Raw genomic sequence first — 27026 nt, 5'->3', positions numbered from 1 at the left:
TTGTAATACCATGGGCTTTTAACTTGGTAAGCAACCTCATGTGTGGCACCTTGTCAAAGGCCTTCTGAAAGTCGAAATTACAACATCCTTTATCTATTCTACTTGTAATCTCTTCAAAAATTCCAACAGATTTGTCAGGCAAGATTTTCCCTTAAGGAAGCCATGTTGACTTTGTCCTATCTTGTCTTGTGTCACCAAGTACTCCATAAGCTCATCCTTAACATTTGACTCCAACGTCTCCCACTGAGGTCAGGCTAACTGGTCTACAATTTCCTTTCTGCTGCCTCCCTCCTTTCTTAATGAGTGGAGTGACATTTGCAATTTTCCAGTCCTCCAGAACCATGCCAGAGTTGAGTATTTCTTGAAAGATAATTACTAATGACTCCACAGTCTCTACCACTACCTCTTTCACAACCACAGGGTGCAGTTCACTTGGTCCGGGTGACTTATGCGCCTTTAGTTCTTTCAGCTTTTTGAGCACCTTTACTCTTGTAACAGTAACTGCACTCACTGCTGTTCCCTCACAACCTTCAACACCTTCCACACTGCTAGCGTCCTTCACAGTGAAGACTGATACAAAATGCGCATTTAGTTCAACTGCCATCTCCTTGTCCCCCATTATTATTTCTCCTTCCTCATTTTCTAGAGGTCCTATATCCACTCTCATCTCTCTTTTTTTACGTACCTGAAAAAGCTATTTCTATCTACATTAATATTGTTTGCTAGCTTACTTTCATTTCATCGTTTCCCTCCTAATTATTGTTTTAGTTGCTTTCTGCAGGTTCTTAAAATATTCCCAATGATCTATCTTCCAGCTAATTTTTGCTTTGTTGTATGTATCTCTTTTGCTTTTACATTAACTTTGATTTCCCTCATCAGCCAGTTTTTTGCCATTTGAGGTTTTTTTTGGAATACATCTATTCTGCACCTTCCTCATTTTTCCCAGAAAGTCAAGCCATTTCTGCTTTACTGTCAACCTTGCCAGCATCTCCTTTCAACTCCTCTCTCATTCCACTGTAATTTCTTTTACTCCACTAAAATACTGCTACTTCAGACTTTACATTCTCCCTAGCAAATTTTAAGTTGAACTCAATCATGTTGTGATCACTGTCTCCTAAGGGTTCCTTGACCTTAAGCTCTCTAATCACCTCTGGTCCATTATGTAACACCCAATCCAATGTAGCTGACCCCCTAGTAGGCTTAACGACAAACTATTCTACATCTTATAGGAATTCAACAAATTCACTCTCTTGAGGTGCAAAACCAACCTGATTTTCCCAATCTACCTGTACGTTAAAACCTTCCATGACTATCACAACGTTGTCCTTTTGACACGTCTTTTCTACAAATGTTTGTATTTCTGATTGTAATCAGTGATCCACATCCCAGCCGTTTGGAGGCCTGTACGTAACTGACTTCAGGGTCCTTTTACCCTTGCAGTTTCTTAACTCAACCCACAAGGATTCAACATCTTCTGATCCTATGTCACATCTTTCTAATGATATGATGCCATTCTTTACCAGCAGAGCCACACCACGCCATCTGCCTACCTTCCTATCACTCCAATACAACGTGTATCCCTGAATATTCAGGTCCCAACTACAACCATCCTTCAGCCACTTTTCAGTGATAGCCACAGCATCATACCTGCCGATCTGTAAAAGTGCAACAAGATCAGCCACCTCTTTTTCTTATACTCCCTGCATTGAGATATAACACTTTGAGTACTGTATTTGTTACCATCTTTGATTCTACATCCCTAAAGCCCTGCTGGCTGCAAATTTGTCTCATCAGCTCCCAGCACTTCCTGACAGTTTGACTGCATGCAACCTTTGCTTTTTCACCATCTGTCCTACCCTGAGTCCTTCACTCCAGTTCTATCCCCAACAGCTTTAACAAACCTGCCCGTGAGAATATCAGTCCCCCACGGGTTCGGGTGCAACCCGTCCCTTTTTCACAGGTTATACCTGCCCCAGAACAGATCCTAATGATCCAAGAACCTGAAGCCCTGCCCCCTGCACAGCTTCTCAGCCACGGATTTATCTGCCAACAGCATCCTGTTTCTATCTTCACTGGTGCATGGCACAGGCAGCAATCCAGAAATTACTCCCCTAGACGAGCTGCTTCTCAGCTTTCTGCCTAGCTCTCTAAGTTCTCGCTTCAGTACCCCTTTGCTTTTCCTAAGTTATTGGTACCAATATGTACCAAGATTTCTGATTTCTGGCTGCTCTTCCTCCCCCACGCCTCCAAAATATTGTGAACGTGATCCGAGACATCCCTGACCCTGGCACCTGGGAGGCAATGTACCATCCAGGTGCCCTGTTCACGTCCACTGAATCTTCTGTCTGTTACTTTGACTATTTAGTCCCCTATCACTACTACTCCCCTCTTCTCCCTCTTTCCCTTCTGCACCATGGACCCTTACTCAATGGCATTCCCCTGGGAGGTATCCCCCACAACAGTATCCAAAATGGTATACATATTATTGAGTGGAATGGCCACAGGGGTGCTCTGCTCTAACTGCCTACTCACTGTCCCATTCCTTCTCCTGACAGTCGCCCAGCTACATGCCTCCTGCCACTGACTACTAGGGGTGACTGCTTCTCTGTAATTCGGATCAGTGATCTCCTCACTCTCTCGTTCAAGCTGAAGGTCAGACAGCTCCTGCTCCAGATCTCTAACATGATCTTCAAAGAGCTTCACACAGATGTAGTTCCCTGCGAGTCTCTGGGTCTCCCAGGACCCCAACATCCGGCATGAAGAACATACAATGGCCATTTAAACTACACTAAGTTCCCCTGACATAGTAAGAAAAAAGGGATACTTAACAGAAAGTTAACTGGACAACTCAGCCAGAGCCAGCGCCTCTTCTGAGCCAAAGCCTGACACTCCCACTCTCACCCCTGGCCCACTCCAATGGACACTCTGCTTGTCCCTTCCAATATTTTATTTACTCCTCTCTCTGCGGCTCTCACCACTGATCGAGCCGCCAGAATGACTCCAAATGCCCGCGAAGCTCTCCTTTTAAGTGAGCGCCACCGACCTGCGAGGAAACTCCTCACTGTGCGCTGCTCTGTTACCAGTAGTTCCAAAACTGCTATTCTAGAAAGTACACAAGTAACAGTATTGTGCAGCGATACAGGTGGACAGGGTAGTGAAGAAGGAATTTGTGAAGTTTTTCCTTGAGTCAAGAAACGGAGTACAAGAGTTGGGACATAATGTTACATCCATACAAGATATTGGTGACTTGGAATATGTGCAGAGTCTTGGTTACCTGGGTATAGGGAGGATATCATTAAGCTGGAGAGGGTGTAGAAAAGAATTATGATGATATTACAGGGACTGGAGGGCTTGAATCATAAGCTTTTTCTCCTGGAGAGATGTCTTTATAGAAACATAAGGTGGATACTTCTTTGGTCAAATGGTGATAGGCCTCGAGAGTGGATGTGGAGAGGATGTTTCCTGTGATGGGAGAGTCTAAAATCAGAGGACACAGCCTCAAAATAGAAGTGTGTCCTTTTAGAACAGAGATGAAGAGGAATTTCTTTCAGCAGAGAGTGGTGAATCTGTGGAATTTGTTGCTACAGGCAGGTGTGGAAGCCAAATCTTCGTGTATATTTAAGGCAGAGGTTAATTGAGTCTTGATTGGTCAGGGCATGAAAGGATAAGGGTGGGAAGGCAGGAGGTTGGGTCTAAGAGGAAAAATGGATCAGCCATGATGAAATGGTGGAGCAGGCTCGAAGGGCCAAATGGCCTAATTCCGCTCCTATATGTTATGGTCTTATAAGGTGGATGGTCATGATCACAGTTTATTCCCCAGGATCAGGGAACCTCAAACTAAAAGACTTGCATTTGAGAGGAGAAATATTTAAGAAGGACCTGAGGGAAGATTTTTTTCCACATAGAGAATGGTGGATATATGGAACAGGCTAGCAGACATGGCCTTAGAAGCATGTACAATTACCAGGTTTAAAAGATATTTCAAGAACTAGATGGATAGAAAAGACTTTAGAGCACCATACATTAGCAAATGGGACAAGCTCAAACACCTCTGAAGAACTTGAGAGCGGTTTCAGGCTGGTCGGCAAAATCTGAACCCAGAGCAAGTCACTGAGCGGCATGGTCTAGGCCTCGAGCCCTTCGCAGTAGCTGGGTCCGAATTTAAACGTCAGCCCAGATCAGGGGCGAGAGATGATTTCGCTCACTCTCAATGGCCACTCCTCTCTCCATGCCACTGAAGCAATGAAGACTGTCTCGGCTGCTGCGCTCCATGCCCGCTAATATGATGAAGTGATAAGCAAAGCTTTGGGCCTACTCCAGGGTTCAGATCCGAGGACTCAGTTTGGTTGAAATGTTGCTGTTCACTTCAATTGTTTGCAAGAGTTGTGTTTTTCCCCCTTTCTCTTGCACATCAGGTGTTGGTCTTTTACTTTTTTTAATTGGGTTCTTCCGGGTTTATTGCTTTGTGGCTACCTGTAAGCAAACAAATCTCAAGGTTGTATAATTTACACGTACTTCAATAATAAATGTACTTTGAATCTTGCCTGGCATGTACAAGTTAAACTGCAAGATCTTTTCTGTGTTGTATAACTCACTGACTACTTTGGAGTTTGTGCTTTTTATACTGCTCAGGCAGCATGGAAATAAATACTTGAATATACATTGGGAGGCATTCACATACCATTTGAAATATCCTATATCGTGCAATGAAGTAGCTCCTTATTGCAGTATTGGAAACATTGTTGACAATTTGCGCACAACAAACTACAATTTCCAAAATATTATAATGACTAGATATTCTGCTTCAGCATTGATCCCTAGGTAAATGCTCTTCTTTGAGGGTGTCATGAGATCTCTCAAGATTACTTAAGGCATTCGGGCCTCAGCCTAAAGCAAAAGCTGGCATGGGGAGTGCGCTGCTCCCCCGGTTACTTCACGGCTAAATCTGGTGCTCAAGCCTCTGCCGTGGGACATGAGACCGTAGTTCTCCGCATCAGCAGAGACAATGCAAGGCTCAGAAATGTGAACGTGTCACACCGGTTCAGTATTTACAACCACCCACCGAGACAGGCTGCCCGCTGGAGCCTGGAGCCTGGACCCCGGACCCGGTCTCGCTGGAAGCGGAAGTAGACGAGAACGTGAGCTGCGCGGGACCGGATGCGGAAGTACCTGTGGTCCGGCTGTCGGTGGGAAGGGTGTCGTTTCCCTGGGCCTCGCCTCCCGGGCCAGGATGGACCCTAGTACCCTGGAGCAGGATGCTGTCAAATTCGCACAGATGGCTGTGAGAAACGACCAAAACGGCCGGTTCACCGAGGCCGTCTTCTACTACAAGGTGAGGCCGAGGCGCGCATCATTCTGGCCTCTGGTGCAGAATTGGGGGTCCCAGGGTGTGGAGGTCGAGACCCGGTAATGTCGTGCACTGTCTCTCTCCCAGCTCAGGGGTATCTCTCCCTGCCCCTCCCGGTGCGCTACAGCCTGCTGCCATGCACCGGCTCTCTTTCGCCGGAGTGGTAAACATCAGTGCAGCTGCCTGATGATGTGTGATGTTAGTTCAGCATCATCCTAATGCAAGTGCATCGACAAGATAGGTTTATTTGTTTCCCTTTCCGCAAATGTTGCCTTGAACATCTGGGCAATCTCAGCGTTTTCTGTTTTTGTTCACATTTTAAGGTTTCCGAACTCTTTTTGCTTTGGGGTTAGTTACTGGTCGTTGCGGTTCTCACGGTGATAGTGTATTTTTTAAAAAAACAGGAGCGATAGACCGCGTTCAATCTGCAATTCAGATATGTCAACAGTTGTCAAAAAGCTGCCTGATTTAGATATTTCTTCAGAATCAGAAAATGACCAAGGGTCTTATTGAAGTATCACATACAGTGGCATGCAAAAGTTTGGCCGCCCCTGGTCAAAATTTCTGTTACTGTGAATAGCTAAGTGAGTAAAAGATGAACTGATTTCCAAAAGGCAGAAAGTTAAACATGACATATTTCTTTAATATTTTAAGCAAGATTACTTTTTTATTTCCACCTTTTACAGTTTCAAAATAACAAAAAAGGAAAAGGGCCTGAAGCAAAAGTTTGGGCACCCTGCATGGTCAGTACTTAGTAACACCCCATGTGGCAAGTATCACAGCTTGTGAACACTTTCTGTAGCCAGCTAAGAGTCTTTCAATTCTTGTTTGGGGGATCTTCGCCCATTTCTTCCTTGCAAAAGGCTTCTAGTTTTGTGAGATTCTTGGGCAGTCTTGCATGCACTGCTCTTTTGAGATCTATCCACAGATTTTCAATGCTGTTCAGGTCGGGGGACAGTGAGGGCCATGGCAAAACCTTCAGCTTGCGCCTCTTGAGGTAGTCCATTGTAGATTTTGAGGTGAGTTTAGGATCATTATCCTGTGGTAGAAGCCATCCCCTTTTCACCTTTGGCTTTTTTACAGGTGGTGTGATGTTTGCTTACAGAATTTGCTGGTATTTAATTGAATTCATTCTTCCCTTTACCAGTAAATGTTCCCTGTGTCACTGGCTACAACACAAGCCCAAAGCATAATTGATCCACCCCTGTGCTTAATAGTTGCGGGGGGGGGGGGGTTCGTTTCATGAAATTCTACACTTTTTTTCTCCAAATATACCTTTGCTCATTGCGGCCCAAAAGTTCTATTTTAACTTCTTCAGTCCACGGGACTTGTTTCCAAAATGCATCAGGCTTGTTTAGATGTTCCTTTGAATCTTTTGAATAGAACTTCTTGGCTGCAATGAGCAAAGGTATGTTTGGAGAAAAAAGGGTGCAGAATTTCATGAAAAGAACACCTCTCCAACAGTTAAGCACGGGGGTGGATCGATCATGCTTTGGGCTTGTGTTGCAGCCAGTGGCACGGGGAACATTTGCTGGGAGAGGGAAGAATGAATTCAATTAAATACCAGTAAATTCTGGAAGCAAACATCACACCATTTGTAAAAAAAGCTGAAGATGAAAAGAGGATGGCTTCCACAACAGGATAATGATCCTAAACACACCTCAAAATCCATAATGGACTACCTCAAGAGGCGCAAGCTGAAGGTTTTGCCATGGCCCTCACAGTCCCCCAACCTAAACATCATCGAAAATCTGTGGCTAGACCTCAAAAGAGCAGTGCATGCAAGGTGGCCCAAGAATGTCACAGAACTAGAAGCCTTTTGCAAGGAAGAATGGGTGAAAATCCCCCAAACAAGAACTGAAAGACTCTTAGCTGGCTACGAAAAGTGTTCACAAGCTGTGATACTTGCCAAAGGGGGTGTTACTAAATACTGACCATGCAGGGTGCCCAAACTTTTGCTTCGGGCCCTTTCCCTTTTTTGTTATTTTGAAACTGTAAAAGATGGAAATAAAAACGTTTTCTTGCTTAAAATATTAAAGAAATGTATCATCTTTAACTTTATGCCTTTTGGAAATCAGTTCATCTTTTACTCACTTAGCTATTCACAGTAACAGAAATTTTGATTGGGGTGCCCAAACTTTTACATACCACTGTAGCACACTGCATATATTTGCCTGTGCAGTTTCTTTAATTAATCTATTGAAAAATCCACACACAGGTGCTGATAGATGTCCTTTTACTTTTTGGAAGCTCAAGCCCAGAGTACTATATTTGAGTGCTCTAAATTCATATTGTGCATTCATGTAAATTGTCCTACAGTGCTTCACAGAAGTGTTATTAAATGCTATTTCACAAGGCCCTGCATAGAAAATCATGAGGGACAACAAAAAAGCTTTAATAATGACAGAATTTAAAGGAAGGATAAAGAATGGGAGAGGCTTAATTAAGGTATTCCAGATGGTAAAGTAGATGAAAGTACGGCTACTGCAAAAGTAAATGTTTTAAAATGGTGGTGCTTTGCAGGTCAGAACTGAAGGATGCAGATATCATGAAGATATTGGGATACTGGGAACAAGGACAACGCAATGCTCAGCTTGTAGAGCTAATTCTTTTATGTTACTAATGGAAACGTTCACTGAATTTTAATAATTGTTTGTTTGCCCTGAAGTTTGCTTGCTTTCTCACTTTTCCAGTTCTGAAAAAGAGTCATCAACTATTGACTCATTTCTCTTTCCACTGAATGTTGCAAAAATTTGCTAATTGTTTCCAAAACTTTCTGCTTTTAGTTCTAAATTATTTTATTGGTCATGAAATTCTTTGCGATATCCTGAGATCATGTAAAGTGCAACATGTTTTTTTTCTGTGAGAAGAAAAACTGCCCAAACCTTTTGATTGTGGTGGGACTATCGGAGTGCAATATCATAAAATAATTAAATCAAATTTGTAGTATTGTTATCTATACCTGTTTTGCCTAGACTTGAATGAAGCCAGTGGGCGATGATGCAGTATGCTGGGGCCAAATTTCACTCATATCTTTTTGGATTACTAAGTAAAAGTTATTATCATAAAGTTGGGAAACTGGTGAGGGTTCCTTTGTATTATTTCTTTATATCTTGTGTGTGGATCATCTCAGTAATTGTGCAGGAAATGAACCGGATCAGTGCAGTAATGTGTTTTAGAATATTGAATATTCTCCAAAGTTCAAAGTAAATTTATTATTAAAGTACATGTATGTCACCACATACCACCCTGGGATTCAATTTTTTTGCAGGCATTTGCAGTAAAATACAAAGAAACACAACAGAATCAATGAAAGAGCATACAAGGAATGTGGACAAACAACATTGTACAAAAGATAACAGACAAATAATAATAATAAGTAAATAAGTAATGAGCTGTAGAGTCCCTAAAAGTGAGTCCATAGGTTGTGGAATTAGTTCAGTGTTGGGGTGAGTGTAATTACCTCTCTGGTGCAAGAGCCTGATGGTTGAGGAGTAAAGCATTCCGAGAGAGGTTTGCATGAATAAACATACGGCTATGAGTGGCATGGAGGGCTCTGGTCCAGGTATAGGTTGATGGGACTAGGCAGAACAACAGTTTGGCTCTGACTAGGTGGGCCAGTGGGTCTGCTTCTGTGCTCTAGCGTTCGACGACTTTATGACTCTATCCCAGAAATGTGCAGATTAACTGGTTTTGTTAATTGCTGCAAGTGTGTAGGTGAGTGAAAGAATCTTGGGGGGTGGGTGTCGTTTGAAGTGATGGGAATGTGAGAAGAATAAGGCATTGTAAAGATGAATTCTGGAAGGCGGTACAGACTCAGTGAGATCCAAAACCTGTTTACATTGTGTATTTATTTATCATTCTATAAAAAATAGGGAGGAGTGAGAACACAGTGAGATTTGAAGGCTAGATTGACAAATTTTAAACTAATCCTTGGGCTTTGACTCATGTAAAGACAGATACTGAAATGGCTTATTGGAGGGAGGAGGTAGTTGGGACGTGTCACCAAAAGGTTCAAAATGATAAGATCAGTAAGAGGTAGTAGGAAATCTACAGAGAGTTTGGGAACAAAATCGTGAAGCTATAACAGCAAAAATCATTGGTTGTGGTAGTACAGATTGAGAAATCTTGGGATCCTGGGCTTTGTAAATAGACATATAAGGTGAAAAAGCAAGAAGATTGTGAAGCACGTGTTTAACTACATCTAACATTTTGCTCTATAATCAATGTTTATTGTGAAGTATATGGAGGCTTGCAAGAGTGTGCAGAAAGATTTAAGAGAATGGTTGCAGAGTTCTGGGACATGTAGGTAAGACTAGAGAAGGCCTGGGCTTGTTCAATTTCAGAACAGAGCATTTGAAAAGAAATGTATTGGTGGTGTTCAAAGTAAAGCAGATATTGGACAAAAAATACTCTTCTTGTTGGTGCAGTTGTCAAGACCCTAAAGTCAAAGATGATTAGAGAAAAGTTACAAAAGGTGAGAGGAGAAATTTTTATTATGTACTTTAATACATGCGTATTTAATAGTGATTAACATCTGGACTTCCCGGAAGGGGACCCATGGAGTAAGCTGTATTTTGGCATCGCTCCATACCCTTTACTCTTTTACATGTAACCACTCTTATTTACTTTACCTATACCTACACTAGACGATATATATTACATTTATATCATTGAACTATGACTATTACTTACTGAAAATGAATACCAGAGCACGAGAAGTTAAAGAAGGGAAAGGTTCCGGCAGGATCCTGGTGATCCTGGAACATCGAAGGAAGCTCCGATAACTATGGAACTAATGAAGAAACTTCTAGATGAAACAGTTAATTGAAGACTCACCGCAATTGAAGGAGTGTTGAAGTCGATGCAAGAAGATTCAAGAACATTCAGACATGAAATCGATCAACAAGAAGTCAGAATCTCGGAACTAGATGAAGATGGCTATAAAAGAGATCGAAAAATTGAAGTTCTTGATAAAAGTTTAACTTCGGTAACTCAGCAATTGGAACATTATCAAACTAAGACTATCGATCTTGAAAATCGCTCCAGATGATAGAATTTGCAAATAATCGGTTTTCCTGAAGATGTTGAGACGGGAGATCCCACCAAATATTTCTCTAAATTGCTAATGGATGTGTTTGGCTCCGATATATTGGAGGAATCCCCACTATTAGATCGTGCGCATCGTTCTTTTCGTTTTAATCCGGAGAATGTGACCAGACCAAGACTAATCATCATTCGGTTTCATTATGTCCATGATAAGGAACGAGTTATTCAAGCTGCTCGAAAGAAAGGTATGATCCAATTTCGAGAATTCAAGTTCAGGATTGTTGAAGACTACAGCCAGGATGTACTGAAAAAACAGATGGTTTTTAAACCACAGATGGCAGAACTTTCTCGTCGGGGCTATAAAATAACGTTACTGTTTCCAGCCCGTCTAGAGTGGTTATGCTGGACAACTCACGTAGCCTGTTTAAAAATCCGATAGAAGCCCAAAGTTTTCTCGATAATCTGCCTCTCTGCGGGGGATTAATTAATGTATCGTTTTGTTTTCTCTCTCGTCTTTGATTTGTATAGTTCGAAGATTTTTCCTTTGATCTTTCAGTGTAGGTTCGCTTAATACTGTTAAATGATATTATGCTTTTCTGTTAGTGATCTTGTATATCTTGCTGTTAATACTTTTTGAAAGTTATTTAGTTACAATTTTAATGCTTGTTTTCTTTCTGAAATGTTACTGGAGTATTATATTTTAAGATGGTGGATTGTTTTCTTCTTCTCCCCAGAATCCTTTCTGTCTCTAACGTCACTTCCGATCATTTATATATGGAAAATTAATATAGTAATATGATCTAACGTTTGATGTTCTTTGAAATATGAGTAAGAAGGAACTATTTGATGCTTATAATCGTTGTAAGCTTTTTCTTACTGTTATAGCTTTTTTTTAACTTTTGAATATGGGTGGTATTTCTTTTGATAAACATATTTCTTTTGGGTTGCTTTCTGGAAAGATAGGGTTAGGATTAGCTTTAGATTTAGCATTGGCCACTTTCTGGCTTTTTTCTGGGTTTTTGTGGGAGGAGAGTGGTATTCTTGTTCTTATTTTTAATTCATTTTTGCTTTTTAAATGGGCTGACCTGTAACTATCAAAATGTCTGAAATGTCATAATTTTCGGTTCCACTTTGGACCTTTTTTCCTCTTCCAGGGTCATGAGTCTGTATTCTGGTTAACCCTTCACATACCTTATGCTCAAGCTCATTACGATGGATAAGATTATTAGTTTGGTTTCTTGGAATACAAATGGCTTAAACCACCCAATTAAACGGAAGGAAATTTTTAAAGTATTCCGTAGGATGAATGCTCATATTATTTTTCTACAAGAAACTCATGTCCGGAAAGAGGATGATCAGCGTTTTTTTAGATTCTGGAAGGAAAAACAGTTCCACTCGAACTCACAGGCTAAAGTAAAAGGCGTTTCTATTTTTATAGATCCGTCAATTTCATTTCTGCATTATGAGACGATTTCAGATCCAAATGGCAGATTTTTGTTAATTACTGGTTTGTTATTTAACAAAAAAGTTGTTGTGCTTAATGTTTATGCCCCAAATGTTGACTGTCCTGATTTTTTAAGAATCTCTTCACATCTCTTCCGAACTTAAATGACTATATGTTGATTATGGGTGGAGATTTCAATTGTTGTTTAAATCCTTTGATGGATAGATCCAAGTCCAATCAAGTACTTCCCAACAAATGGGCTACCCTTATTAACTCTTTTATGACCGACTCTGGAATCTCAGAAATTTGGAGATTCTTGCATCCGAATGAGAAAGAGTTCTCATTTTTTTCGCATGTATATCAGCACTATTCAAGAATTGACTTTTTTTATCGACTCTCGATTAATCTCTCTTGTTACTGGTTGCGAATATGATTTTATTGCTGTTTCTGACCATGCACCATTGAAATTATTTATTAACTTAAGGGATACATTTACTAATTCTAGACAATGGTGATTTAATACCACTTTGCTTCAAGACTCGGATTTTGTTAGGTTTATTGAGGAACAGATTAACTTTTTCTTTACAATGACAAGATTGTAAGATTGTAAGTTGACAAGATTAAAGAAGTTGACAAGAAATATTCTATAGCTCCTAATCAGGAACTTTATAAACAGAGAGTTGAACTTCAAATAGAACATAATCTCTTATTACCTTCTTCGATTGGAAGTCAATTAATCAAAACTATGAGTCAATTCTATATATATGGTGACAAAACTGGGAAACTGTTAGCTAATCAATTGAAATCGGCCTTGGTTAAATGACAGATCCTTAAGATTCGTAAACAAGATGGCACTTTGACAGTTGACCAGGACGAGATTAATAAATCCTTTCAAGAATTTTATACCTCCTTATATCAATCAGAATTTCCTGATGACTCTACTATAATGCATGATTTTTTTTAGGAAATCAAATATTCCAAAATTATCATCTAATGAATGTTCAAAACTTGATGTACCTATTACAGTAGAGGAAATAAAGAACACTATTTTTTCGATGAACTCAGGTAAAGCACCTGGCTCAGACGGATATACAGTAGAATTTTTTAAATTATTCTCTACTACACTGACTCCTTGGCTATGTAGTATTTTTAGGGATGCAGTATCTATAGGTATGTTACCACAATCTTTTTATCGACCTTCTATTTCCCTAATTCTTAAAAAAGATAAGGATCCTACTGAATGTGCATCTTATAGGCCTATATCTTTGCTGAATGTGGATTCTCAGATTTTTTCTAAAATATTAGCAATGAGATTGGAGAATATATTACCTCAAATTATTTCTGCTGATCAGACTGAATTTATTAAAAATCATTGCTCTTCTTCTAATATTAGGAGATTAATAAATATTGTTTACACGCCTTCACCCAAAATTCCAGAATGTGTTATTTCATTGGATGCTGAGAAAGCTTTTGACAGAATTGAATGGACATATTTATTTAACACCCTTGAGAAATTTAATTTTAGTTTGATATTTTTATCTTGGATTAAACTGATATATCTCACCCCTTTGGTTTTGGTATTTACTAATCAAAGATCCCCTCTTTTTCATCTATTCCGTGGTACTAGGCAGGGCTGTCCTCTTAGTCCACTACTATTTTTTTGGCTTTGGAACCACTAGCTATTGCTATTCGTGACTCCCCTAATATATTTGGCATTACCCGTGGAAATGAGACTCATAAATTATCACTATATGCAGATGACCTACTATTATATATTTCTAACCCAGGAAAATCTATTCCAGCAGTATTAATTTAGCTTGCTCAGTTCAGTAGTTTTTCTGATTATAAACTGAACCTAGGTAAGAGTGAACTTTTTCCATTAAATATGCAGGTTTCCACTTATAGAAATTCTCCACTTAGAGTGACTACTGACTATTTTACTTATCTAGGAGTTAAAATTACTAAGAGACATAAGAATCTATTCAATTTCAACCTTTTACCTTTAATTAATCAGGTTAAACAACTGATTACTAAGTGATCCCCATTGTCTCTATCATTGATTGGCTGAATCAATGCTATTAAAATGATTATTTTACCTACATTCTTATATTTATTTCAAATGATACCAATTTTTATTCCTAAATCCGTTTTTGATACTGTTGGTTCTAAAATTTCTTCTTATATATGGCAAAATAAAAATCACAGATTAAGTAAAATAAATACTTACAGAAATCCAAGAAAGAAGGTGGTTTGGCATTGCCTAACCTACGTTTTTATTATTGGACAATTAATATTCGATATTTAATATTTTGGACGCAAGATTGGAATATAACTCCAAGCCCATATTGGGTAAACCTTGAAGGCCACCTCTGTACAGGGGTTTTCTTTAGCTTCCATTTTAGGAACTTCACTTCCTTTTGCACTATCTAAATTGAATAAACAAATGTTTAACCCTATAGTTAAACATACATTGCAAATATGGTTTCAATTTCGTAAATTTTTTGGCCTGAATGAATTTATGTTATCAAGTCCTTTTATATCTGATTTCTTTTTTCAACCCTTGGTAATGGACCAAACCTTTTTGTATGGAAAACGAAAGGTATGTTTTCGTGACTTATTTCTGGATAACTGTTTTATGTCTTTTGAGCAGTTATCTAAGAAATTTGATTTGCCTAGATTCCATTTTTTTGGATACTTAAAAATAAGGAATTTTTTAAATACTACATTGCCTACCTTTCCGACTTCAAATCCTACTGATATTATTGATAAAATTTTAGGTTTAAATCCTTTTCAGAAGGGATTAATAGCAATTATCTATGATATAATTATGAAATTACAGCCAGGTATATCTGATAAAATTAAAAATCAATGGGAAGGGGAACTTCAACTTTGTCTACTTATAGAGAAATGAGATAAAATTTTTCAATTAGTTAGTACTTCTTCTATATGTGCTAAACATACATGAATACAATTTAAAGTAGTACATAGAGCCCATATGTCCAAAGATAAATTAGCTCGTTTTTATTCCCATATAAACCCTACTTGTGATAGATGTCACTCTGAGGTGGCCTCTTTAACTCGTATGTTTTGGTCCTGTCCTCTTTTGGAAAAATATTGGAAAGATATTTTTGATATTATTTCAACAGTTCTATGTTTTGATTTAAAACCCCATCCTATTACGGCAATTTTTGGATTGCCAATTGTAGAACATAGATCTTTGTCTTCTTCAGCCTGTCGGATGATGGCATTTGTTACTTTAATGGACCGAAGATCTGTTTTGTTGAACTGGAAGGAAATGAATCCTCCTACATTCCAATGGCTTTCTCAAACTATATTAAGTTTAAAGTTAGAAAAAATTAGAAGTGATATTTTTGATCCTTTGGTTAAATTCGAAGAAACTTGGAAACCTTTTATGCAACATTTTCATATGATGTAATTTGACCTTTCCGAATCTTTTTTTAACTTAAATTATATGAATAGAGGAGTAGAGTTGACGACATTACTGAACGCGTCTGATTCAAGATATTGGTCTAGCCCTGTTTTGTTCTGTTTCTTTTCTTTTTCTTTTGGGGGTTTTTCTTTGTTTATATATATATATATATATATTCTTTTTATTTCTTTTTTTTATGACTAATTTCATTATGAGTTTGGAGTCTGTTATACCCATGTTACTTAAAATCCTTTTTGTATATGCTTATTAAGATTATTCCAATCTCTTTGTATCAACTTTGTTATTGAGTTTATAATTTTCAAAATTAATAAAAAGATTTAAAAAGAAAGATTAACATCTGGAGGTGTTGCTTGACAAGATGGTGAAGATGCATTCACTTGTGGTTTCAAAAGGGAATTGGATAAATACATGAAAATGGTCTTTCCAGAATTGGAGGGAAAAAGTGGAGAAGGGGTTAACTTTTCTCTGTCATTATTATTCTACAATTCAATTTTATCCTGTTCTGTGATTCTAAGTACTGCTGGATCAGGAACCAACTTAATTCAATAAGCATGGAGTGATGGGGCTCCTTGTGAGCGAGGATACAGGCCAGGAAAGTTTTGGATGAACTCTAGTAGATATTAAAGTGGAAAATGAGAGGCGGAGAGGGAGCTACATATTGATGGAATAAAATCATTGAATTTGGGTTTAAGTGGTAAAGGCATGGATGGAACTGAAGAAGTTTGAAAGTGAGTTTGGTGATGTAGATGATATGTGATCAGAACTTTTCTTGGTTTCAAATACTTTACCAAGAAGCAGTTGCCTGGAACCAAATAAAATCAGTTGTTACAGAGCAAAATTTATGACCAATTTTGGTGCCAAGTTTTGAATGATCTGGTGGCATCACGTTAAGAACAATTGACTATACCTTGAGTTCATGGCTAATGGTTTATTCTGTATCCACCATCACTAATAACAGATTATTTTGTTCCTAGATTTTAATAAAATGAACTGCTAGAGGACCTCAGCATCTTTTGGGGGGGATTGGAGTTGGTGGGAGAGAATTCTCAGCTCTTCAGTTTGAGACCATGCAATAGTCCTGTATACAAGGCATTATACATTTGTAAATCTGTCCTTCCCTTCTGAAGGTTTGATTCCTACTAAAATGGGTAATTTTCTTTTAGGAAGCTGCACAAGCTTTGATTTGCGCTGGTATGGCTGGATCAAAACTGGACGCTATACAGGAGAAGATAAACGAATACCTGGACCGGGTGCAGGCTCTTTACTCCGCAGGTTTGTGTTCTTTACATTGGGATTAGCTTGTGTTACAGTGCCACTAAAATCAATCTGAAAATAGGTTCATATCAAATTTATACTGCTTGGTATTTTTAAAAAATTCTACTTTTTAAAAATTGGAAAGAACATTCACAGCTAAAACAATTGCTGAATTTACATAAATGTTCAGTTCAATCACAGAGCTGCAAGGGTGTCCCCCTGAAGACAAAACAGCAGATGGATCTGGAACGTGCTCACTTCCTGGTCACCCAAGCATTTGAAGAAGATGAGAAAGATAATAGTGATGAAGCAGTAGAACTGTACACTGAGGCTGTTGAATTATGTCTGAAAACAGTGAGTAAATGCCATAAAATAAATTAGCACTGAAAGAAAGTAAGCATATAAATTTGTTCGTGTGTGACTAGTTTAGTGGATCCAGTGCACTGCAGAAGTTTAATTAATCACTATTTTCCATCCTAGGCAAATGAAACTTCTGATCAAACTCTGCAGGCTAAATTGAAACAGTTAGCCCGACAAGCCCTTGATAGGTGAGTCACTGACTGCGATCTAACAGGACGGGATCTGGCATTTGAAATGTAAATACAGAGGCAAGCAGTTTTTCTGAAAAATGTGTAGGAAACTTTGTGAGCGTTATGCAAAGTTTCATGTCAGAGATACCTGCAGATCTGTTCCATGACATGTAGTTAAAAATCAGCTTCACTTTCCTTCATCAGCCCGGACATTGAGTACAAGAGTTGAATGTCATATTACAGCTGTGCAAGACATTGGTGAGACTGCATTTGGAATACTGTGGCTGTTCAACTTGTCTGTCTACAGAACATGTCATTAAGTTGGAAAGGGTGCAGACAAGATTCACCATTATGGTTACTGGGACTGGAGAGCTCGAGCTATGAGGAAAGCCTGAATAGGTTGGAATTTTTTTCCCCAGGACATGGGTAACTGAGGATTGAACTTAGAAATTTATCAAATCATGAGGAGAAGGGTCACAGTCTTTTTCCCAAGTCAGAAGTGAAAAGGAAAAGATTTGAAGCAAATCTGATAGGATGATGGGCAAAATGAATGAGCTGCCAGAGGAAGTGGTAGGAATGGGTACAATTACAACATTTAAAATACTTTTATACAGGTACATGGATGGGAAAGGTTTGGAGGTATATGAGCCAAACACATGGAGATGGGACTAGCTCAAGTAGACAATTTGGTCGACATGGACAAGTTGAGACAAATAAGTTTCTGTTCTGTATAACTCCAACACAAACTCTCTTACAATTTCATCTGAGTGAGGTGTTATTTAATGCTGAATTAACTATCTGTGCTGCTGTTCCAAGCTTGAACTGGCCCACTTAGACCGTAAGACCACAGAACATTGGAGCAGAATTGGGCCATTCAGCCCATCAAGTCTGATCTGCCATTCAGTCATGGTGGATCTCTTTTTTCCCCTCTTCAATCCCCGGTCTTCTCCCCATAACCTTTGATGCCGTGGCCAATCAAGAATCAATCAATCTCTGTCTTAAAGACACCCAATGACCTGGCCTCCACAGCTGCCTGTGGTTACAAATTCTACAAACTTACCATCCTCTGGCTAAAGAAATTTCTCCGCATCTCTTTTAAGTGGACTCCTCACTATCTTGAGCCTGTGCCCTCTTGTCCTAGGCTCTCCCACCATGGTAAACATCCTTTCCACATCTACCAAGCCTAGGTCTTTCAACATTCGAAAGCTATATCTTTCGTTCATTGGTACCAATATGTACCAAGACATCTGACTGCTCTTCCTAACCCCCAGAATGCTGCGGATGCGATCCGAGACATCCTTGACCCTGGTATCTGGGAGGCAAGATACCATTCAGGTGCCCTGTTCACGTCCACAGAATTTTCCTTCTGTTCCCCTGTCTATTGAGCCCCCTATCACTACTGCTCCCCTCTTCTCCCTCTTTCCCTTCTGCACCATGGACCCATGCTCAGTGCCAGTAACCTTATCTCTGTGGCATTCTCCTGGGAGGTCATCCCCCACAACTGTATCCAAAACAGCATACTCATTATTTAGGGGAATGGCCACAGGGGTGCTTTGCGCTAACTGCCTATTATCCTTCCCATTCCTTCTGATAGTCACCCAGCTACCTGCCTCCTGCAACCTCCTAGGGGTAACTACTTAACTGTAACTCTGATTGATGATCTCTTTCCCTCTCCCGTTCAAACCAAAGGTCATCCACTTGCTGCTCCAGGTTCCTAATACAGTCTTCAAGGAGATGCAGCTGGATGTACTTCACCCAGTTGTACATCCCTGGAAGACTCTGGGTCTCCCAGGACTCCAACATCCAGCATGAAGAATACACAACGGCCATTTAAACTACACTAAGTACCACTGACATAGTAATTGAAAAGGAAAACTCAACAGACAACTTACTCAGGGCCAGCACCTCTTCCAAGCTGAAGCCTCTTTTGAGCCAAAGCCTGACACCCCCAATCTCACCACTGGCCCACCCCCAACAATTTATTTCAGCCAGAGCTGCCACAAGCAACAATATTGAAAGAACATTGACGCAAAATGTTAAAGCCTGTTCTTTTTCTCTCCAACATATGTTGTTTTTATTAGCTGTGTTACTTTAGTTTGCTCTTGGATAAACAAAGAGACAGAAGTACAATGCACTGGCATCCTGAGCTGCAGTTCACCAACATCTTCCCACCGCCCTTTTTTCACATTCAGGAAAATATCTTTAGTTGTGTTTTGTTGCATCTTGATACAGTATGAACAAGTGATATTGTTGACCAATTTTTGTTCTTGAGGTCCTTTTGCTGACTGGAGATATTGTGGTGAAGTCTCTTAGTTGTTACTTTATGTCGGCATTTAAAAGAAATAACAGAATACTTTTTTTTGGAATACTTTCCTGCAAGGAAGTAGGGTTTTTGAAAAATGAAAATTACTTTTCTCTGTGCAACTTACACAAAGTGGCCAAAGCAATTTTATATTGCCTTTATGATTAATTGATCTCAATCCATGGATTAAACGTTGGACTGGAGCTTTGACTGCAACTTAGAATGTTGTGAACAGCTTTGGTCACCACAGTGGCAGAGTGGTGTCAATAGAGTGTAAAAGTGATTCACTGGAATGGTGTCTGGAATAGAGGGTTGTAGTGAAACCAGGGATTGAATAAACTGGGTTAATTTTCACTGGAACTAGAAGGCTTCATAGAAGTTTATAAATTGATAAGTGACATTAAGTTAAGTGCCCCAAGTTCCTGGGTGTTCACATCATAGATGACCTCACTGATCCCTCAATATCACCTTCCTGAACAAGAAGGCACAGCAGCGCCTCTCCTTCCTAAGGAAATTGAGGCAAGCGTGGTCACCCCCCACTTCCATCTTAACTGAATTTTACAGGAGCAACATTGAGGGGGTCCTGAGAAGTTGCATCCCCATCTGGTATGGGAGCAGCCGAGCATTGGACTGGAAGTCTCTACAAAGTCCTGTGAGAATGGCTGAGAGGATCGTAGGGGTCTCCCCACCATCCATCAGGGACATTAATCAGGAGCACGGTGTATGCATGGCCCTTACTATTATCAAAGATCCCACCCATCCATACAGCTTCCTCTTTGACTTTCTACCATCAGGCAGGAGAGTCCGATGCTCAAAAACAAGAACGGTCAGGATTAAGCAGTTTCTTACCTCTAGCCATTAGGCTTCTGAACTCCCTGCTGCATCGCATTCAAAATGTCACTGGCTAATACGTTCTATACCTTACGATATTTAATTTATGCACTTTACTTTCTTTGTTCCTGTGTAATTCATCTGTAGATTTTATCCTTGCTTTTCAAGGTTATTGTGCATTGTACTTTGTGTGTATGTGTACTACTGTGCTTTTCACCCTGGTCAGGAGAAACAAGTCGTTGACAGTATACACACATAGAGTTAAATGACAGTAAACTTGACTAAAAGGTCAGATAGTCAGAGTAATTTTTCCCCAATGTACGGCAGTCTAAAGCTTGAGGGGATTGGTATAAGTTGAGAGGAAAGAAATTCAAAGGAGATCTGAGGGGTAAGCTTTTCACCCAGAGAACAGTGAATATCAGGAACGAGCTACTAGAGGAGATTTTGGAGGCAGATACAGTTAGAACATTTAAAAGGCATTTGGACAGGCACTTGGATAGGAACAGTAAATAGAGGCATGGACGTGTTGTGGGCCAGTAAGCTTACCAAGGATAGGCATCATGCTCAACATAGATGAGTGAAGCGAAACTGAGCTGAACACATCTATGATTCCATGAAAACTTTAGAGATAAGAGTTCTTGTCTTTTTATAAGGTGGTCTATTATGAATATAACATCTGGTGGTTTTCACTATAAAAGCAGTGGGGCAGTGTGACAAAATGTCAATAGGCTAACCAGGGAAAGTTGCATAGTTTGAATATGGGTACATTTCACTCAATCGTTGTTGAACTGTAGGATTAAGAATTCTGCAAGTCCGGAATTTATTACTAATCCCTAATTGCTCTTTGTACAGTGAATGAGATACTTTTGTTTTTAAACCTGAATGTACTCAAGACTGCTGTTAGGACATGAGTTTAATCTCACTGACAAACAAACATCAACAATAAATGTCCAAGATGGAATGATATATGATAAGAAAACTTGGAGATGTTGATGTTCACAGGCATCTGTTGCCTTGGTCTTTTTTTTAAAAAAAAACAGGATGTCATGAATGTGCGAAATGCTTTATAACTAACTTGGCCTTCTGTTCTCATTTAGAGCCGAAGCACTAAAGGATTCAGTGACCAAGCTGTCTCAAGAAAGAAAGCATGCTGCAGCAAAAGCAAGTCAGCCAGTTCGAACTTTCCAACCTCTGGGATCAGATTTTTCTCTGAATGATAAACCACAGTTATCTAGAATTCAAGGCAGTGATTTGTCAAGTCAGGGTCAGCTTTACTCTGCAGAAGAAATTGAAGTTTTGCGGTGAGAACATTCAAAAATTCATAGCATGGCTCCAGCTTTAGAATATTGTCAGGAAATGCTTTACATAAAGGTTAAATAAAAGGCCCTTTACTTTGAATATCTGGAAGAACATTTTCAGCTGGTGGAAAAAATTAATTGTAGCCACTGTTTACTTGTTGAAAATATTGCAAGGAACTAAATTTTAGTTTTTAAGCTGAAAGCAAAAACTGAAAATGCCTGCAATTTTCATCGCATCAGTATCCTAAATAACAAGAAATAAAATCATTGGGCACAATCAGGCCAACTTAGTCAGTGGTTCAGAGAAAAGCCCATAGCCCTAGGGCTTTTTAAAATTTCTGTTATTCTTGGAAATCTGTCTCTGTGACCCTACATCAGCCAGGAACTGGCGCTGGATCAGAGACCCTTCTTATCTGAATGGGGACTTATGCTCTGGAGATTAAGAAGGAAAAAACAATGCAACTTGTTTTTATCTTCAAATATTTGTGTTTTTTTTACTGTTTGCAAGTGTTTTCATTTTTTATTTACAATAAAGTTAATATGTTTTAAATTTTAAAAAACATTGGAAATGGTCATCAGTAATACATATCAGTAGAAAGGGAAACAGAGTGCATTTCACATCAAAGACTCTTCACCTGATGAAGAGCTCTGGCTCCTCGTCCTTCTGACAAAGTCTATCAGAACCTTCACTGGGCAAGGCCTTCTGTTTTACTACTTGCCACTCGGGCTGCCCCACATTTCATTGCCTTACTCTTGGATTGGAGAGGCAGCTTATCTAGTCCATTGCATCGGGCTACCTTCAGTGTAGCAGGTGGGATCTTGAGCCACATGGCTGAATGGTAAACTAAATTTACCTTGATTCAGCTCAGGGTTTCAGATTATTGAGTCGTCATCAGAACTATCCCACACTTATTAATATTAAAGGTTTCTTTCTTTGACATTCATACTGAGAACCTGGACCCACACTGCTCCGCATTGAGTCCTACTTTGATTGCTTGTCACACCAAAGAGCTTGGATCCATCCACCAGATCCAGAAATATTTAATTTTGGGAAGCAACCAGATTTTCAGATATGCCCATTATGTAGTGTTTGATAATGTGAACATTACTATGTTTTAAAAGTTATCCTTTTATTTAATGGCTTTTTCTGCTCTTTCTCTTTGCAGGAAAACTTCCAAAATTAATGGAATTGAGTATGTACCTTTCATGCGTGTGGATCTTAAGGAACGGTTTGCATTTCCAATGCCATTCTCGTAAGTTGCCTGTGTTTCTGATTTCAAACCAGTGTTAGAAACTTGAAATATTTTGCAGATCATGCATTTGTGATACAAAATACAATTGATAATAATTATGGCTGGAATTAGGAATAAACAAGTTATAGTCAATGTTGGAATATAAAAATATGAGCATTGTATTTTTTGTGATGATTTCCATCCACGATGCTGCACAGAATAATTAAATCTAGTATTCAATAAAATAGGAATCATCGGATCATTTACATTTAAGATGAAGATATAATATTAAACTTCTGGAATGTGTTAACATGAGGGAAAGATCTCACAGAAACATAGAAAACCTACAGCACAATACATGCCCTTCAGCCCACGACGCTGTGCAGAACATGTCCTTACCCTAGAAATTACCTAGGGTTACCCATAGCCCTCTATTTTTCTGAGCTCCATGTACCTGTTCAGGAGTCTCTTAAAAGACCCTATCGTATCCGCCACCACCACCGTCGCCGACAGCCCATTCCACACATTCACCACTCTCTGCATAAAAAAACAACTTACCCCTGACATCTCCTCTGTACCTACTTCCAAGCACCTTAAAACTGTGCCCTCCTGTGCTAGCCATTTCAGCCCTTGGAAAAAGCCTCTGACTATCCACACGATCAAGGCCTCACATCATCTTATACACCTCCTATCAGGTCACCTCTCATCCTCCATTGCTACGAGGAAAAAAGGCCGAGTTCACTCAACCTATTCGCATAAGGCATGCTCCCCAATCCAGGCAACATCCTTGTAAATCTCCTCTGCACCCTTTCTATGGTTTCCACATCCTTCCTATAGTGAGGCGACCAGAACTGAGCTCAGTACTCCAGGTGGGGTCTGACCAGGGTCCTATATAGCTGTAACGTTACCCCTCGGCTCCTAAAGTCAATCCCATCTTTGAGGGCCAATGCACTGTATACTTATTAACCACAGTGTCAACCTGCGCAGCAGATTTGTGTGTCCTATAGACTCTGAACCAAAGATCCCCCGATCCTCCGCACTGCCAAGAGTCTTACCATTAATACTATATTCTGCCATCATATTTGACCTACCAAAATGAACCACCTCACACTTAGCTGAGTTGAACTCCATCTGCCACTTCTCAGCCCAGTTTTGCATCCTATCAGTGTGCCACTGTAACCTCTGATAGCCATCCACACTATCCACAACACCCCCAACCTTTGTGTCATCAGCAAATTTACTAACCTATCCCTCTACTTCCTCGTGCAGGTCATTTATAAAAGTCACGACGAATAGGGGTCCCAGAACAGGTCCCTGAGGTACACCACTGGTGACCGACCCTCCATGCAAAATATGACCTGTCTACAATCACACTTTGCCTTCTGTAGGCAAGCCAGTTCTGGATCCACAAAGCAATGTCCCCTCAGATCCCATGCTTCCTTACTTTCTCAATAAGCCTTGCATGGGGTACCTTGTCAAATGCATTGCTGAAATCCATATACACTACATCTGCTCTAACCTCATCAGTGTGTTTAGTCACATTTCAAAACATTCAATCAGGCTTGTAAGGCACGATCTGCCTTTGACAAAGCCATGCTGACTATTCCTAATTATATTTTACCTCTCCAAATGTTCATAAATCCTGCCTCTCAGGATCTTCTCCATCAACTTACCAACCACTGAAGTAAGACTCACTGATCTATAATTTCCTGGGCTGTCTCTGCTCCCTTTCTGGAATAATGGAACAACATCTGCAACCCTCTAATCCCCCGGAACCTGTCCTGTCCCCATCGATGATGCAAAGATCATCACCAGGGGCTCAGCAATCTCCTCCCTCGCATCCCACAGTAGCCTGGGGTGCATCTCATGCAGTCCCCATGACTTATCCAACTTGATGCTTTCCAAAAGTTCCAGCACATCCTCTTTCTTAATGTCTACGTTCAAGTTTTCAATCCGCTGTAAGTCATCCCTATAATAACTATTCATTAATTCATTAATTACCTCCGCTATCTCCTCTGGTTCCATATACACTTTTCCACTGTCACACATGATTGATCCTATTCTCTCACGTCTTATCCTCTTGCTCTTCACATATTTGTAGAATGCGTTGGGGTTTTCCTTGATCCTGTCCGCCTTCTCATGGCCCCCTCTGGCTCTCCTAATTTCTTTCTTAAACTCATTCCCGCTAGCCTTATAATCTTCTAGATTTGGATCTCTATCATTACCTAGTTTTTTGAACCTTTTGTAAGCTCTTCTTTTCTTCTTGACTAGATTTACAACAGCCTTAGTACACCACGGTTTCTGTATCCCACCATCCTTCCCCTGTCTCATTGGAACGTACCTATGCAGAACTCCACGCAAATATCCCCTGAACATTTGCCACATTTCTTCTGTACATTTCCCTGAGAACATCTGTTCCCAATTTATGCTTCCAAGTTCCTTCCTGATAGTCTCATATTTCCCCTTACTCCAATTAAATGCTTTCCTAACTTGTCTCTTCCTATCCCTCTCCAATGCTATGGTAAAGGAGATGGAATTCTGATCACTATCTTCAGAATGCTGTCCCACTAAGAGACCCTGACACCTGACCAGGTTCATTTCCCAATACCAGATCAAATACAGCCTCTCCTCTTGTAGGCTTATCTACATATTGTGTCAAGAAACCTTCCTGAGCACACCTAACAAACTCCACCCCGTCTGAACCCCTTGCTCTAGGGACATGCCAATCGATATTTGGGAAATTAAAATCTCCCACCACCTGTTATTATTACACCTTTCCAGAATCTGTCTTCCTATCTGCTCCTCAATGTCCCTGTTACTATTGGGTGGTCTTTAAAAAAAAAAACACCCAGTAGAAATATTGACACCTTCCTGTTCCTAACTTCCACCCACAGAGACTCCGTAGACGATCCCTCCATGACTTGCTCCTTTTCTGCAGCCGTGACACTATCTCCGATCAACAGTGCCACACCCCCACCTCGTTTGCCTCGCTCCTGTCCTTTCTGAAACATGTAAAGCCTGGCACTCGAAGTAGCCATTCCTGTCCCTGAGCCATCCAATTCTCGGTAATGGCCACAACTTCATATCTCCAAGTACTGATCCACACTCTAAGCTCATCTGCTTTGTTCATGATACTCCTTGCATTAAAATGGACACATCTCAAACCATTGGTGTGAACGCATCCTTTCTCTATCACCTGCCTATCCTCCCTCTCGCACTGTCTCCAAGCTTTCTCTATTTGTGAGCCAACCGCTTCTTCCTCTGTCTCTTCAGTTTGGTTCCCACCCCCCAGCAAACCTAGTTTAAACTCTCCCCAGTAGCCTTAGCAAGCCTCCCAGCCAGGATATTGGTTCCCCTGGGATTCAAGTGCAACCTGTCCTTTTTGTACAGGTCATGCCTTCCCCAGGAGAAGTCCCAATGATCCAGAAATCTGAATCCCTCCCCCCTGCTCCAATCTCTAAGTCACGCATTTATCCTCCACTGCACTCTATTCCTATACACACTGTCGCGTGCTACAGGCAGTAATCCCGAGATGACTATCTTTGCGGTCCTGCTTCTCAACTTCCTTCCTAACTCCCTGTGGTCTGCTTTCAGGACCTCCTCCCTTTTCCTGCCTATGTCATTGGTACCAATATGTACCACGACCTCTGGCTGTTCTCCTTCCCACTTTAGGATATCGTGGACACGAACAGAAACATCCCGGACCCTGGCACCTGGGAGGCAAACTACCATCCGTGCTTCTTTCCTGCGTCCACAGAATCACCTGTCTGACCCCCTAACTATAGAGTCCCTTATTACTGCTGCCATCCTCATCCTTTCCCTTCCCTTCTAAGCCACAGGGCCGGACTCTGTGCCAGAGGCACGGCCACTGTTGCTTCCCGCAGGTAGTCTGTCTCCCCCAACAGTATTCAAGCAGGAGTACTTATTGTCAAGGGGTACAGCCTGAGGGATGCTCTCTAGCCTCTGACTCCTGCCCTTCCCTCTCCAGACTGTTACCCACTTATCTGTCTCCCCAGGCTCCAGTGTGACTACCTGCCTAAAGCTCCTATCTATCACCTCCTCACTTTCTCTGACCAAACAAGGGTCATCGAGTTGCATCTCCAGTTCCCTAACATGGTCCCTAAGGAGCTGCAGCTCGACGCACCTGGCGCAGATGTGTTCGTCCAGGAGGCTGAGAGTCTCCCGGACTTCCCACATCTGACACCGAGAATAGAACACTGGTCTCACACACACACTTCCTGTCTGTATTCTACGCAGGCAACCTACCTCACCTCTACCCATTATCTCC

At 40.4% G+C, this 27026-nt stretch overlaps 1 protein-coding gene and 1 long non-coding RNA gene across 4 annotated transcripts in view; one reads left to right on the top strand and one right to left on the bottom strand.

Moving 5' to 3' along the window:
* Positions 1 to 5089, bottom strand: part of LOC134357969 (uncharacterized) — a 33618-nt gene extending 28529 nt beyond the window's left edge. The window contains exon 1 of the long non-coding RNA XR_010020765.1: positions 5063 to 5089. This is a non-coding gene — a long non-coding RNA (uncharacterized LOC134357969). The remainder of the gene's footprint in view (positions 1 to 5062) is intronic.
* Positions 5090 to 5164: 75 nt separating this feature from the next.
* The window catches only part of capn7 (calpain 7), a 77784-nt gene continuing 55922 nt past the window's right edge, over positions 5165 to 27026 (top strand). For all 3 annotated transcript variants that reach the window (XM_063069788.1, XM_063069787.1, XM_063069786.1), the window contains exons 1-6: positions 5165 to 5332; positions 16455 to 16563; positions 16736 to 16899; positions 17026 to 17093; positions 21306 to 21509; positions 22673 to 22759. In XM_063069788.1, the coding sequence (XP_062925858.1) occupies positions 5231 to 5332; positions 16455 to 16563; positions 16736 to 16899; positions 17026 to 17093; positions 21306 to 21509; positions 22673 to 22759 (734 nt within the window). In that variant the 5' untranslated portion in view covers positions 5165 to 5230. The remainder of the gene's footprint in view (positions 5333 to 16454; positions 16564 to 16735; positions 16900 to 17025; positions 17094 to 21305; positions 21510 to 22672; positions 22760 to 27026) is intronic.

The sequence above is a fragment of the Mobula hypostoma genome, chromosome 17, assembly GCF_963921235.1.
Source record: "Mobula hypostoma chromosome 17, sMobHyp1.1, whole genome shotgun sequence".
NCBI lineage: Eukaryota > Metazoa > Chordata > Chondrichthyes > Myliobatiformes > Myliobatidae > Mobula > Mobula hypostoma.
This window is presented reverse-complemented; position numbering and strand designations above follow the sequence as displayed.